Source organism: Staurois parvus, unplaced genomic scaffold (assembly GCF_062004578.1).
Source record: "Staurois parvus isolate SC_StPar_1 unplaced genomic scaffold, SC_StPar_1.0 ptg000004l, whole genome shotgun sequence".
Taxonomy (NCBI): Eukaryota; Metazoa; Chordata; class Amphibia; order Anura; family Ranidae; genus Staurois; species Staurois parvus.
In genome coordinates this window covers 3,229,074-3,245,352 of record NW_028317800.1, presented here as the reverse complement: position 1 = coordinate 3,245,352, position 16,279 = coordinate 3,229,074, and the positions used below count along the sequence as shown (strand labels likewise).

Sequence of the window (16,279 nt, the reverse complement as noted above, 5' to 3'; positions counted from 1 at the left end):
TTCTCCATTGTACAGTTGTGCAATACAACCAGACTAAAAGCAGGGAAGAGACATTACATAATTACTCGGTGTACTATCAAAGACACTTCTGGGCAATTATGATAAAATCCCTTTATTATGGCCATCAAACATTGAGCTATAATAGAAACATCTTACATTTAATAGAAATAAAAAATGATATTTGATTTCAAGGATTAATAAACTCTAAACAACCTCCTAAACTGGTGTATTCAGGTAAGAAGACACTGTTTTCTGTCAAACGTAAAAGGGTAAACCTCATAATTAAAAAAGAAAAAGCCTACAGCACCTGCTAATCCAAGGAAGGCAACCCATCCAAGTATTAACCAGGCCCAACCCTGCAAAGCTTCCGAGGTCAAATCAGATCGGGCGCATTCGGGTTGGTGTGGCCGTAGGCACCTTCTTCTCCATTTCACACTTGTGCAATTCAACCTGGCCAAGAGCAGTGAAAAGACATAGTGGAATTACATAACTGCTCGGTGCACTATCATAAAAACTTCTAGGCAATTATGATGAAATCCCTTCTTTATGTCCGTCACACATTTAGCTGGAATATTAACATCTTACATTTACCATACATTAAAAAGGGGCATTTGTATCCACGCCTTAAACTACTCTTAAAAATTCCGAAACTGGTGCTTTCAGGACAGAAGGCCCAGTTGTCGGTCCTCTGTAAGAGGGTATACCTTCATTATTTATTTATTTCAGGTACTTATATAGCGCCGTCAATTTACGCAGCGCTTTATATTGTACATTCACATCAGTCCCTAACCCTCAAGGGACGTACAATCTAAAGTTCCTAACTCACATTCATATATACACATACTAGGGACAATTTAGACAGGAGCAAATTAACATACCAGCATGTCTTTGGAGTGTGGGAGGAAACCGGAGTACCCGGAGGAAAACCACGCAGTCACAGGGAGAACATGCAAACTCCAGGCAGGTGGTGGCATGGCTGGGCTTCGACCCAACGAACCAGGAACTGCAAGGCCAACGTGCTACCCATATAGCCACTGTGCTGCCCGAATATTTTTAATCTAAGAAAAGAAGCCTACAGCACCTGGTATTCCCAGGCGTTGACCAATCCAAGTACTAACCAGGCCTAACCCTGCTCAGCTTTTGAGATCAGATGAGATCAGGAGCATTCAGGGTAGTGAGGCCGTAGGCTACATCTTCTCCATTGTACAGTTGTGCAATACAACCAGACTAAAAGCAGGGAAGAGACATTACATAATTACTCGGTGTACTATCAAAGACACTTCTGGGCAATTATGATGAAATCCCTTTATTATGGCCATCAAACATTGAGCTATAATAGAAACATCTTACATTTAATAGAAATAAAAAATGATATTTGATTTCAAGCATTAATAAACTCTAAACAACCTCCTAAACTGGTGTATTCAGGTAAGAAGACCCTGTTTTCTGTCAACCGTAAAAGGGTAAACCTCATAATTAAAAAAGAAAAAGCCTACAGCACCTGCTAATCCAAGGAAGGCAACCCATCCAAGTATTAACCAGGCCCAACCCTGCAAAGCTTCCGAGGTCAAATCAGATCGGGCGCATTCGGGGTGGTGTGGCCGTAGGCACCTTCTTCTCCATTTCACACTTGTGCAATTCAACCTGGCCAAGAGCAGTGAAAAGACATAGTGGAATTACATAACTGCTCGGTGCACTATCATAAAAACTTCTAGGCAATTATGATGAAATCCCTTCCTTATGTCCGTCACACATTTAGCTGGAATATTAACATCTTACATTTACCATACATTAAAAAGGGGCATTTGTATCCACGCCTTAAACTACTCTTAAAAATTCCGAAACTGGTGCTTTCAGGAAAGAAGGCCCAGTTGTCGGTCCTCTGTAAGAGGGTATACCTTCATTATTTATTTATTTCAGGTACTTATATAGCGCCGTCAATTTACGCAGCGCTTTATATTGTACATTCACATCAGTCCCTAACCCTCAAGGGACGTACAATCTAAAGTTCCTAACTCACATTCAAATATACACATACTAGGGACAATTTAGACAGGAGCCAATTAACCTACCAGCATGTCTTTGGAGTGTGGGAGGAAACCGGAGTACCCGGAGGAAAACCACGCAGTCACAGGGAGGACATGCAAACTCCAGGCAGGTGGTGGCATGGCTGGGCTTCGACCCAACGAACCTAGTACTGCCAGGCCAACGTGCTAACCATTTAGCCACTGTGCTGCCTGAATATTTATAATCTAAGAAAAGAAGCCTACAGCACCTGGTATTCCCAGGCGTTGACCAATCCAAGTACTAACCAGGCCTAACCCTGCTCAGCTTTTGAGATCAGATGAGATCAGGAGCATTCAGGGTAGTGTGGCCGTAGGCTACATCTTCTCCATTGTACAGTTGTGCAATACAACCAGACTAAAAGCAGGGAAGAGACATTACATAATTACTCGGTGTACTATCAAAGACACTTCTGGGCAATTATGATGAAATCCCTTTATTATGGCCATCAAACATTGAGCTATAATAAAAAAATCTTACATTTAATAGAAATAAAAAATGATATTTGATTTCAAGCATTAATAAACTCTAAACAACCTCCTAAACTGGTGTATTCAGGTAAGAAGACCCTGTTTTCTGTCAACCGTAAAAGGGTAAACCTCATAATTAAAAAAGAAAAAGCCTACAGCACCTGCTAATCCAAGGAAGGCAACCCATCCAAGTATTAACCAGGCCCAACCCTGCAAAGCTTCCGAGGTCAAATCAGATCGGGCGCATTCGGGGTGGTGTGGCCGTAGGCACCTTCTTCTCCATTTCACACTTGTGCAATTCAACCTGGCCAAGAGCAGTTTAAAGCTCGGTGCACTATCATAAAAACTTCTAGGCAATTATGATGAAATCCCTTCTTTATGTCCGTCACACATTTAGCTGGAATATTAACATCTTACATTTACCATACATTAAAAAGGGGCATTTGTATCCACGCCTTAAACTACTCTTAAAAATTCCAAAACTGGTGCTTTCAGGAAAGAAGGCCCAGTTGTCGGTCCTCTGTAAGAGGGTATACCTTCATTATTTATTTATTTCAGGTACTTATATAACGCCGTCAATTTACGCAGCGCTTTATATTGTACATTCACATCAGTCTCTAACCCTCAAGGGACGTACAATCTAAAGTTCCTAACTCACATTCATATATACACATACTAGGGACAATTTAGACAGGAGCCAATTAACCTACCAGCATGTCTTTGGAGTGTGGGAGGAAACCGGAGTACCCGGAGGAAAACCACGCAGTCACAGGGAGAACATGCAAACTCCAGGCAGGTGGTGGCATGGCTGGGCTTCGACCCAACGAACCAGGAACTGCCAGGCCAACGTGCTACCCATATAGCCACTGTGCTGCCAGAATATTTATAATCTAAGAAAAGAAGCCTACAGCACCTGGTATTCCCAGGCGTTGACCAATCCAAGTACTAACCAGGCCTAACCCTGCTCAGCTTTTGAGATCAGATGAGATCAGGAGCATTCAGGGTAGTGTGGCCGTAGGCTACATCTTCTCCATTGTACAGTTGTGCAATACAACCAGACTAAAAGCAGTGAAGAGACATTACATAATTACTCGGTGTACTATCAAAGACACTTCTGGGCAATTATGATAAAATCCCTTTATTATGGCCATCAAACATTGAGCTATAATAGAAACATCTTACATTTAATAGAAATAAAAAATGATATTTGATTTCAAGGATTAATAAACTCTAAACAACCTCCTAAACTGGTGTATTCAGGTAAGAAGACACTGTTTTCTGTCAACCGTAAAAGGGTAAACCTCATAATTAAAAAAGAAAAAGCCTACAGCACCTGCTAATCCAAGGAAGGCAACCCATCCAAGTATTAACCAGGCCCAACCCTGCAAAGCTTCCGAGGTCAAATCAGATCGGGCGCATTCGGGGTGGTGTGGCCGTAGGCACCTTCTTCTCCATTTCACAGTTGTGCAATTCAACCTGGCCAAGAGCAGTGAAAAGACATAGTGGAATTACATAACTGCTCGGTGCACTATCATAAAAACTTCTAGGCAATTATGATGAAATCCCTTCTTTATGTCCGTCACACATTTAGCTGGAATATTAACATCTTACATTTACCATACATTAAAAAGGGGCATTTGTATCCACGCCTTAAACTACTCTTAAAAATTCCGAAACTGGTGCTTTCAGGACAGAAGGCCCAGTTGTCGGTCCTCTGTAAGAGGGTATACCTTCATTATTTATTTATTTCAGGTACTTATATAGCGCCGTCAATTTACGCGGCGCTTTATATTGTACATTCACATCAGTCCCTAACCCTCAAGGGACGTACAATCTAAAGTTCCTAACTCACATTCATATATACACATACTAGGGACAATTTAGACAGGAGCCAATTAACCTACCAGCATGTCTTTGGAGTGTGGGAGGAAACCGGAGTACCCGGAGGAAAACCACGCAGTCACAGGGAGAACATGCAAACTCCAGGCAGGTGGTGGCATGGCTGGGCTTCGACCCAACGAACCAGGAACTGCCAGGCCAACGTGCTACCCATATAGCCACTGTGCTGCCCGAATATTTATAATCTAAGAAAAGAAGACTACAGCACCTGGTATTCCCAGGCGTTGACCAATCCAAGTACTAACCAGGCCTAACCCTGCTCAGCTTTTGAGATCAGATGAGATCAGGAGCATTCAGGGTAGTGTGGCCGTAGGCTACATCTTCTCCATTGTACAGTTGTGCAATACAACCAGACTAAAAGCAGGGAAGAGACATTACATAATTACTCGGTGTACTATCAAAGACACTTCTGGGCAATTATGATGAAATCCCTTTATTATGGCCATCAAACATTGAGCTATAATAGAAACATCTTACATTTAATAGAAATAAAAAATGATATTTGATTTCAAGCATTAATAAACTCTAAACAACCTCCTAAACTGGTGTATTCAGGTAAGAAGACCCTGTTTTCTGTCAACCGTAAAAGGGTAAACCTCATAATTAAAAAAAAAAAAAGCCTACAGCACCTGCTAATCCAAGGAAGGCAACCCATCCAAGTATTAACCAGGCTCAACCCTGCAAAGCTTCCGAGGTCAAATCAGATCGGGCGCATTCGGGGTGGTGTGGCCGTAGGCACCTTCTTCTCCATTTCACACTTGTGCAATTCAACCTGGCCAAGAGCAGTGAAAAGACATAGTGGAATTACATAACTGCTCGGTGCACTATCATAAAAACTTCTAGGCAATTATGATGAAATCCCTTCTTTATGTCCGTCACACATTTAGCTGGAATATTAACATCTTACATTTACCATACATTAAAAAGGGGCATTTGTATCCACGCCTTAAACTACTCTTAAAAATTCCGAAACTGGTGCTTTCAGGAAAGAAGGCCCAGTTGTCGGTCCTCTGTAAGAGGGTATACCTTCATTATTTATTTATTTCAGGTACTTATATAGCGCCGTCAATTTACGCAGCGCTTTATATTGTACATTCACATCAGTCCCTAACCCTCAAGGGACGTACAATCTAAAGTTCCTAACTCACATTCATATATACACATACTAGGGACAATTTAGACAGGAGCCAATTAACCTACCAGCATGTCTTTGGAGTGTGGGAGGAAACCGGAGTACCCGGAGGAAAACCACGCAGTCACAGGGAGAACATGCAAACTCCAGGCAGGTGGTGGCATGGCTGGGCTTCGACCCAACGAACCTAGTACTGCCAGGCCAACGTGCTAACCATTTAGCCACTGTGCTGCCCGAATATTTATAATCTAAGAAAAGAAGCCTACAGCACCTGGTATTCCCAGGCGTTGACCAATCCAAGTACTAACCAGGCCTAACCCTGCTCAGCTTTTGAGATCAGATGAGATCAGGAGCATTCAGGGTAGTGTGGCTGTAGGCTACATCTTCTCCATTGTACAGTTGTGCAATACAACCAGACTAAAAGCAGTGAAGAGACATTACATAATTACTCGGTGTACTATCAAAGACACTTCTGGGCAATTATGATGAAATCCCTTTATTATGGCCATCAAACATTGAGCTATAATAGAAACATCTTACATTTAATAGAAATAAAAAATGATATTTGATTTCAAGCATTAATAAACTCTAAACAACCTCCTAAACTGGTGAATTCAGGTAAGAAGACCCTGTTTTCTGTCAACCGTAAAAGGGTAAACCTCATAATTAAAAAAGAAAAAGCCTACAGCACCTGCTAATCCAAGGAAGGCAACCCATCCAAGTATTAACCAGGCCCAACCCTGCAAAGCTTCCGAGGTCAAATCAGATCGGGCGCATTCGGGGTGGTGTGGCCGTAGGCACCTTCTTCTCCATTTCACACTTGTGCAATTCAACCTGGCCAAGAGCAGTGAAAAGACATAGTGGAATTACATAACTGCTCGGTGCACTATCATAAAAACTTCTAGGCAATTATGATGAAATCCCTTCTTTATGTCCGTCACACATTTAGCTGGAATATTAACATCTTACATTTACCATACATTAAAAAGGGGCATTTGTATCCATGCCTTAAACTACTCTTAAAAATTCCGAAACTGGTGCTTTCAGGAAAGAAGGCCCAGTTGTCGGTCCTCTGTAAGAGGGTATACCTTCATTATTTATTTATTTCAGGTACTTATATAGCGCCGTCAATTTACGCAGCGCTTTATATTGTACATTCACATCAGTCCCTAACCCTCAAGGGACGTACAATCTAAAGTTCCTAACTCACATTCAAATATACACATACTAGGGACAATTTAGACAGGAGCCAATTAACCTACCAGCATGTCTTTGGAGTGTGGGAGGAAACCGGAGTACCCGGAGGAAAACCACGCAGTCACAGGGAGAACATGCAAACTCCAGGCAGGTGGTGGCATGGCTGGGCTTCGACCCAACGAACCAGAAACTGCCAGGCCAACGTGCTACCCATATAGCCACTGTGCTGCCCGAATATTTATAATCTAAGAAAAGAAGCCTACAGCACCTGGTATTCCCAGGCGTTGACCAATCCAAGTACTAACCAGGCCTAACCCTGCTCAGCTTTTGAGATCAGATGAGATCAGGAGCATTTAGGGTAGTGTGGCCGTAGGCTACATCTTCTCCATTGTACAGTTGTGCAATACAACCAGACTAAAAGCAGGGAAGAGACATTACATAATTACTCGGTGTACTATCAAAGACACTTCTGGGCAATTATGATGAAATCCCTTTATTATGGCCATCAAACATTGAGCTATAATAGAAACATCTATATATGTGTGTCTGTGTTTACGTATATAGATATATATATACAAACGTGTGTGTGTAAAAATATACACACATACATATATATACACACATAAAGGGTATCTATGTATTGGCTCATTTAAATGGCAGCTATCGGTGTATTTGCGTGGCATGCAGTAGCTTCTCTAAAATGCTACCACCTCCTACGAGGTTCAGGCTGAATTGACGTAGCTCCTCCTACCGGTCGTCAAATAATCTCCCCACGCAAACGCGTTACGTAAGGGGAGGGGCTATGCTCATTCCGACCGGTACACTCATGTCTTGTATAATGGGAGACGGCAGGGCAATGTGCAACGTCTGTAGACTGCTTACACACACTAGTTATCCATATATCGGCTCACTTAAATGTTAGTTATCGGTATCTTTCCGTGGCACGCCGCAGCTTCTCTAAAATGCTAACACCTCCTTCGATGTTCAGGCTGAAGTGACGTAGCTCCTCCTACTGGTCTTCAGAAACTCCGCGCATGCGCATTAGTTAGTGGGAGGGACTATGCTCATACCGATAGGTACACTCGCCTGCTGTATAATGGCAGATGGCAGGGCAATGTGCAACGTCTGTAGACTGTTTAGACACACTAGTTATGTGTGTATTGGCTCACTTAAATGGTAGCTATCGGTGTATTTTCATGGCATGCTGGAGCTTCTCTAATATGCTACCACCTCCTACGAGGTTTAAGCTGAACTGACGTAGCTCCTCCTACTGGTCTGGAAATACTCTCTCCGCGCATGCGCGTTACGTAAGGGGAGGGGCCATGTTCATTCCGACAGGTACACTCATCTCCTGTATAATGGGAGACGGCAGGGCAATGTGAAACGTCTGTAGACTGCTTACACACACTAGTTATCCATATATCGGCTCATTTAATTGGTAGCTATCAGTGTCTTTCCGTGGCACGCAGGAGTTTCACTAAAATGCCAACACCTCCTACGATATTCAGGCTGAAGTGGCGTAGCTCCTCCTACTGGTCTTCAGAAACTCTGCGCATTAGTCAGTGGGAGGGGCTATGCTCATTCCGATAGTTACACTCATCTGCTGTATAATGGAAGATGGCAGGGCAATGTGCAACGTCTCTAGACTGCTTACATACACTAGCTATGTGTGTATTGGCTTACTTAAATGGCAGCTATCGGTGTATTTCCAGGGCATGCAGGAGCTTCTCTAAAATGCTTCCACCTCCTACGAGGTTCAGGCTGAACTGACGTAGTTCCCCCTACTGGTCCTCAAATACTCTCTCCGCGCATGCGCGTTACGTAAGGGGAGGGGCTATGCTCATTCCGACAGGTACACTCATCTCCTGTATAATGGGAGATGGCAGGGCAATGTGAAACGTCTGTAGACTGCTTACATACACTAGTTATCCATATATCGGCTCACTTAAATGGTAGCTATCGGTGTCTTTCCGTGGCATTCAGGAACTTCTCTAAAATGCTGCCACCTCCTACGATGTTCAGGCTTAAGTGACGTAGCTCCTCCTACTGGTCGTCAGATACTCTTTCCGCGCATGCGCATTAGTTAGTGGGAGGGGCTATGCTCATACCGATAGGTACACTCATCTGCTGTATAATGGAAGATGGCAGGGCAATGTGCAACGTCTGTAGACTGCTTACACACAGTAGTTATCTGTGTATTGGCTCGCTTAAATGGTAGCTATCGGTGTATTTCCATGGCATGCAGGAGCTTCTCTAATATGCTACCACCTCCTACGAGGTTTAAGCTGAACTGACGTAGCTCCTCCTACTGGTCTGGAAATACTCTCTCCGCGCATGCGCATTACATGGGGGGGGGCTATGCTAATTCGACAGGTACACTCATCTCCTGTATAATGGGAGACGGCAGGGCAATGTGAAACGTCTGTAGACTGCTTACACACACTTATCCCTATGTCGGTTCACTTAATTGGTAGCTATCAGTGTCTTTCCGTGGCACGCAGGAGTTTCACTAAAATGCCAACACCTCCTACGATGTTGAGGCTGAAGTGGCGTAGCTCCTCCTACTGGTCTTCAGAAACTCTGCGCATTAGTTAGTGGGAGGGGCTATGCTCATTCCGATAGTTACACTCATCTGCTGTATAATGGAAGATGGCAGGGCAATGTGCAACGTCTCTAGACTGCTTACATACACTAGCTATGTGTGTATTGGCTTACTTAAATGGCAGCTATCGGTGTATTTGCGTGGCATGCAGGAGCTTCTCTAAAATGCTTCCACCTCCTACGAGGTTCAGGCTGAACTGACGTAGCTCCTTCTACTGGTCTTCAAATACTCTCTCCGCGCATGCGCGTTACGTAAGGGGAGGGGCTATGCTCATTCCGACAGGTACACTCATCTCCTGTATAATGGGAGATGGCAGGGCAATGTGCAACGTCTGTAGACTGCTTACACACACTAGTTATCCATATATCGGCTCACTTAAATGGTCGCTATCGGTGTCTTTCCGTGGCACGCAGGACCTTCTCTAAAATGCTGCCACCTCCTACGAGGTTCAGGCTTAAGTGACGTAGCTCTTCCTACTGGTCGTCAGATACTCTTTCCGCGCATGCGCATTAGAAAGTGGGAGGGGCTATGCTCATTCCGATAGTTACACTCATCTGCTGTATAATGGAAGATGGCAGGGCAATGTGCAACGTCTCTAGACTGCTTACACACACTAGCTATGTGTGTATTGGCTCATTTAAATGGTAGCTATCGGTGTATTTTCGTGGCATGCAGGAGCTTCTCTAAAATGCTGCCACCTCCTACGAGGTTCAGGCTGAACTGCCGTAGCTCCTCCTACTGGTCTTTAAACCTGCTGGATGGATTTGGTTGCTAGGCTACGGGCATTCCTTGTTGATGAGAGACGCTACACAGTGCGGAGCAGAGGCCCGTGGTATGAACTGGAGGTGTGAGGAGCTAGGTTCTGTCTATAGAGATCATTCAGACATGGAATTTCATCTCCCGTATAATGGGGGCGGGGCAATGTGCAGCCTCTCTGGACTTCCTAGCCAATCACTTAACAGATTGATGGAGTACACAGAGCGGACAGTCCATAGATTCCAGGTAGGCCTGACCTATCCACACTTTACAATGTGCCTGCACACTTTTGTTTCGGTCTACTAAGTTATGTAGTGCGCGGATCTACCCGAGTGGATGGATTAAGCAGGCCCTCATTCTACATAGTTTTGGTAAATATAGAGTTGATTGTATCCAATTGCTCAGCCTAGACGTGCTGTGGTGAGGCTACTGCAGGGGTGGACTGGGCATTCGGGCGTTGCCCGAGGGCCCGTGGTCAGTAGGGGGCCCATGAGAGGATCACTGTCCAGTGACAGTGTGGGGAGCGGAGGAGGAGGCAGTCTCAGATCCCGACCCAGAAGTAGCGCAGTCTCAGATCCCGACCCAGAAGTAACTCACCTGTCACTTCACCTGGTGGCAGAGTGAGTCAGTGACGGGACTGGACACTGCTGGTGATGGAGCCGGTGGGCAGTGGGAAGGTGAGAGGCATATCATCCATGGATGCGGGGTGTTCACTGCACACACTCCGTCCCCATGGATGATATGTATCAGGAACAAAGTCTGAGGTGATCAGGGCAGTGGAGGGACAGTGAAAGCACCGATCTTCTTGCATGGATTTCAATGAAGCAGCTGAAATCCATACCAGGAGATCGGTGCTGTCACTGTCCCTCCACTGCACCGATCATCCCTGACTGTGCATCAGATTTCCCTCCTGGTCCCCCCCCTCTGTGCAGCTCAGCCCCATTCCCTTGCAGGTCTCTGATGCTTCCTCTTATCTGACAGTGTCCAGCTGCTGCCCCCATCCTCCACAGCAGAGGAGAGAGGATCTGCTCTGCCTCCCCTGTCAAGATCAGCCGGCAGCTCTGTGATTCATTCTCTCTCCCTCTCCCTGTCTCTCTCTCCCCTTCCTTTCCACCATCCCCTCTTTTCATTCTTTCCTTCCTCTCTCCACTCCTTTTATTTCCTCCTTCCAATCCTTCCCTCCCTTTTCTTCCTTCCTTCCCTCTCTTCTTTCCTTCCTTCCTTCATCCATTCCCTCCCTCCCTTTTCTTCCTTTCTCCCTTTTCTTCCTTTCTCCCTTTTCTTCCTTCCTCTATCCCCTCCCTTCATATTTTCCTTCCCTTCCTCCTTGTCCTTCAATCATTCCTTCTTTCCCCCTTCCCTCCCCTTCCTTCAATCCTTCCTTCCTTTCTCCCTTCCTCCCTCCCTTCATTCCTCCCTTCCTTCCTTCCTTCCTCCATCCCCTCCCTTCATTCTTTCCTCCCTCCCCTCCTTTAATTTCCTTACTTCCTCCCTTCCTTCCTTCTTTCCTTCCCTCCCCCTCCTTCATTCCTTCCTCCCTCCCTTCATTCCCTCCCTCCCTCCCTTTTTCTTACTTCCTTCCATCCTTTCTTTCCTTTCTTCCTTCATCCATTCCCTCCCTCCCTTTTCTTCCTACATTCCTCCATCCATTTCTTTCCTTCCTCCATCCATTCCCTCCCTCCCTTTTCTTCCTTCCTCTATCTCCTCACTCCCTTCCTTCCTTTCTTCTTCATCCATTTCCTACCTCCTTTTTCTTCCTTCATTCTTTCCTCTCTCCCCTCATTCCTTCCCTCCTTCTTCCTTCTTTCCTTCCTCCATTCCCTCCCTCCTTTTAATTCCTTACCTTCATTCCTTCCTCTGTCCCCTCCCTTCATTTTTTCATTCCCTCCCTTTTCATCCTTCAATCAATCATTCCTTCCTTCCTCCCCCCCTCCCCCCTTTCCTTCAATCCTTCCTTCCTCCCTCCCTTCATTCCTTCCTTCATTCCCTCCCTTCATTCTTTCCTCCCTCCCCTCCTTTAATTTCCTTCCTCCCTCCCCTCCTTCCTTCATCCCTTTCCTTCATTCCTTCCTCCATCCATTTCCTTCTTTCCTCCCTCCAGCTATTCCCTCCCTTTTCTTTCTTCCTTCTTTCCTTCCTTCCTCCCTTTCCTTCCCTCCCCTTCCTTCCTTCCCTCCTTTACCTTCATTACTTCGGTCATCCATTTTCTTTCCTTCCTTCCTCTATCCATTCCCTCCTTTTTCTTCCTTTCCTTCCTTCCCTCCCTTCCTTTCTTCCTCCATCCATTCCATCCCTCCTTTTTCCTTCCTTCCTTCCTTTCTTCCCCTCCCCTCCCCTCCTCCATCCATTCCCTCCCTAACTTCCTCCCTTCCCTCCTTTTCCTTAATTTCTCTCTCGCTCTCTCCTCCTCCTCTCCCTCTCCTTTCTTCCTCTCTCTCCCTCTCTCTCTCCCTCTCCCTTTCTCCCCTTCCTTTCCTTCCTCCATCGCCTCCTTTCATTCTTTCCTCCCTCCCCTCCTTTCATTCCCTTCCTTCCTTCCTTTCTTCTTCCATTCCTTCCCTCCCTTTTCTTCCTTCCTTCATTCCCCCCCTTCTTTCCTTCCTTCCTTCATCTATTCCCTCCCTTCCTTTTCTTCCTTCCTCCCTTCCTTCCCTCCCCTTCCTTCATTCCTTCCTCCATTTCCTTCCTGCCTCCATCCATCCCCTCCCTTCATTCTTTCCTTCCTTCCCTCACTCCCTCTTTCCCTTCCTTCCTTCCTCCCTCCCCTCCTTCCTTCCCTCCCCTTCCTTCATTCCATCCTCCATCCATTTTCTTCTTTCCTTCCTCCATTCCCTCCCTCCCTCCCTTTTCTTTCTTACCTTCATTCCTTCCTCTATCGCCTTCCTTCATTTTTTCCTTTCCTTCCTCCTCAACTTTCAATCATTCCTTCCTTCTTTCCCCCTTCCCTCCCCTTCCTTCCTTTCTCCCTTCCTCCCTCCCTTCATTCCTTCCTTCCTCTATCCCCTCCCTTCATTCTTTTCTCCCTCCCCTCCTTTAATTTCCTTCTTTCCTCCCTCCCATCCTGCCTTCCCTCCCTTTCCTTCGTTCCTTCCTCCATCCATTTCCTTCCTTCCTCCCTCCAGCTATTCCCTCCCTTTTTCTTTCTTCCTCCCTTCCTTCCCTCCCCTTCCTTTCTTCCCTCCTTTACCTTCATTACTTCATCCATCCATTTTTTTCCTTCCTTCATTCCTTCCTTCCAACAACTATTCCCTCCCTCCCTTTTCTTCCTTCCCTTCCTTCCTCCCACCCCTCTTTCTTCCTTACCCTTCCTTCCTTCCTTCCTTCCTTCCTTCCTTCCTTCCTTCCTTCATCAATTTTTTCTCTCCTTTTTCCTTCCTTCCCCTTTCTTCCTTCCTCCTTCTATTCCCTCCCTTTTCTTCCTTTCTTCCTTCCTTCCTTCCCTCCCCTCCCTTTCTTCCTCCATCCATTCCCTCCCTTCCTAACTTCCTCCCTTCCCTCCTTTTCCTTCATTCATTCCTTCCTCCATCCATTTTCTTTCCTTCCTTCCTCCATCCATTCCCTCCCTCCCTTTTCTTCTTTCCCTTCCTTCCTCCATCCCCTCCCTTCATTCTTTCCTCCCACCCCTCCTTCCGTCCCTTCCCTTTCTTCCTCCATCCATTCCCTCCCACCCTCCGTTTACTTTTTTCCTTCCTTCCTTCCCTCCATCCATTCCCTTCCTTCCGATATAAGGGGGTACAGGTTCTGTTTATTCATCCCAATCTAATGACAGCCCAACATATACTAGTGCTCCCTGTTCATTCCCTACTGACACTGTCCACTGCCCCCACAAAATCATTGTGAAAAAATAATACAGAAATAAATTGTAAAAAATAATTACAAATTTAGATAATAAAAATTAAAAAATTCTGACACACACGCCATTGCTCTACTGACACCATCCACTGGCCACCCAAAAGCATTTTGAAAAAAAAAATAAAAATAATAAAACATTAATTTGTAAAAAAAAATAATAAAATTGTAAAAAAAAAAAAAAAATAATACTAATAATAATGAAGAACTACTGACACCACCTACTGACACCATCCTACACATACTACCCACCGCCATACACTCTGCACGCCTCTCCCTGTACATACTACCCACAGTCATACACACCACACTGTACATTCCCTATTTAACATTACCTCATTCTGCACTATATAAGTCATCTCAGACACTATTTAACCACACCCCTTTTAAGCCATGCCCAATTTTTAGCCCAATTTAAAACACACCCCTCCTCTCTCAACCCTTCCTCTCTCTCTCACTCCTCCTCTCTCTCTCTCTCTCACACCCCTCCTCTTTTTCACCTTCTTACTCCCCTCTCTCACTTCCCCCACATGGCAGCCGTCTTTAAACCTGGAAGTGCCAAGTGGCTTCTACGGAAAGAAGCTGGGAACATTCATGCAGTCTTTGCTGCAGTAAATATTTAAATGCCCCTTCTATGCAGCTGAGCTGCAATATGTAGGTAGGGTGTTGTGTGTGTGTGTGCTTGAGTGCAGGCGGGGGCACAAGGGGCCCCATTATCTTCTACTGCCCGGGGGCCCCATGAGTTGTCAGTCCGCCCCTGGGCTACTGTATACGCAATAGCTGGGAGACGGCCCGTCAGGGGTCACCTATGGGAGTACACATACCGTACACTCAGGAGCTGGGAGACGGCCCGTCAGGGGTCACCTATGGGAGTACACATACCGTACACTCAGGAGCTGGGAGATTGCCTGTCCGAGGTCACCTATAGGAGTACACATAGCGTACACTCAGGAGCTGGGAGATGGCCTGGTCAGGGGTCACCTATGGGAGTACACATACCGTACACTCAGGAGCTGGGAGACAGCCTGTCAGGGGTCACCTATGGGAGTACACATACCTTACACTCAGGAGCTGGGAGACGAGAGGTCACCTATGGGAGTACACATACCTTACACTCAGGAGCTGGGAGACGAGAGGTCACCTATGGGAGTACACATACCTTACATTCAGGAGCTGGGAGACAGCCCATCAGGGGTCACCTATGGGAGTGACATACCCTTACATCACTTTCTATTTCCGGTTGTGCGTGCGCATGTGTGCTCCCCCTATTCCTGTCCAGCGTGAGAAGAGAGAAAACGGCACTGGGTAACACTGCATTCCCTGTGATAACAAAGTAATATAAAAAAAAAAATGAAAGGGACAATGTAAAAATAAAAAAAGCAAAATAAATTTTAAAAAATTTCACTCTCACCCCCATCCTCATGTTCGTGTGCAAAGGCAAACACAACCAATGGTCCCATGTCAGTATATAAACAGAGATTGCACCATGCATGTGAGATATCACTGTGAACATCAGATCAAGGAAAGTAATTCTAGCACTAGACTTCCTGTGTAAATCTAAAGTGGGGACCTGTAAAGGCTTTTAAAGTGTAACCTATGGATATTTTAAACATTTGTGTAGTCTGTCACCATTGCACAGCCGTGCGCAGTTTTAAAGCATGCCATGTTTGGTATCCGTTTACTGGGCGTAACATCATCTTTTTTATTTGATCAAACAATTGGGCAATACATTGTATTTTTCTGCATCACAATTCTAAAAAGTGTATTTTTTCTCAAAAAATTGCGTTTGGAAAATCGGTACACTAATAGTGTGTGTCAAAAAAATTTTAACACCCACCGTTATATTCTCTAGGGACTCTGCTTTAAAAAAAAATATAATGTTTGGAGGTTTAAAGTAATTTTCTAGCAAAAAAACTGTTTTTTCATTTAACCACTTGCCCTCTAGAGCAGTGGTCGGCAAGCCGCGGCTCGCGAGCCACATGCGGCTCTTTACACATTTTAATGCGGCTCTTCTGTGTGCCGGGCGCCCGCTCCCCTCCCTCCTCTCGGGCGGCCGAGGACTCTGCAGCTAGCCCAGCAATGATTGGCCAGTCTCGCTGCCACTCACATCCTGATAGCTAGTGATTGGCTGTCAGGATGTGTGTAGGCGGGGCAGCGTGACGAACGTGAGGGGAGCTAGGCTCCTCTCACAGTCCGCCCTGAAGACCGGAACGGCGCGGGGAACACGGTGAGAGGAACGCACGGAGCAAAGGTAAGTGAATTGACACAGGGGGGACTTGGCTTACTACTTGCTACTTACTTACTACTACT

General features: G+C 45.5%; 1 protein-coding gene and 6 pseudogenes across 10 annotated transcripts in view; 1 reads left to right on the top strand and 6 right to left on the bottom strand.

The window, feature by feature from the left end:
- Positions 1-1,069: 1,069 nt before the first annotated feature.
- Positions 1,070-1,188, bottom strand: LOC149474444 (5S ribosomal RNA; annotated as a pseudogene).
- Positions 1,189-2,263: 1,075 nt separating this feature from the next.
- LOC149474443 (5S ribosomal RNA) lies at positions 2,264-2,382 on the bottom strand (annotated as a pseudogene).
- A 1,053-nt stretch (positions 2,383-3,435) lies between these two features.
- On the bottom strand, positions 3,436-3,554 carry LOC149474442 (5S ribosomal RNA; annotated as a pseudogene).
- A 1,075-nt stretch (positions 3,555-4,629) lies between these two features.
- On the bottom strand, positions 4,630-4,748 carry LOC149474441 (5S ribosomal RNA; annotated as a pseudogene).
- A 1,076-nt stretch (positions 4,749-5,824) lies between these two features.
- Positions 5,825-5,943, bottom strand: LOC149474440 (5S ribosomal RNA; annotated as a pseudogene).
- A 1,075-nt stretch (positions 5,944-7,018) lies between these two features.
- LOC149474439 (5S ribosomal RNA) lies at positions 7,019-7,137 on the bottom strand (annotated as a pseudogene).
- A 2,753-nt stretch (positions 7,138-9,890) lies between these two features.
- Positions 9,891-16,279, top strand: part of LOC149474438 (uncharacterized) — a 174,563-nt gene continuing 168,174 nt past the window's right edge. For all 10 annotated transcript variants that reach the window (XR_016312297.1, XR_016312324.1, XR_016312354.1 and 7 more), the window contains exon 1: positions 9,891-10,366. Coding sequence is in view for 1 of the 10 variants with exons in the window: in XM_089674063.1 (XP_089530189.1) it covers positions 10,160-10,366 (207 nt within the window). In the remaining 9 variants the exon portion in view is untranslated. The remainder of the gene's footprint in view (positions 10,367-16,279) is intronic.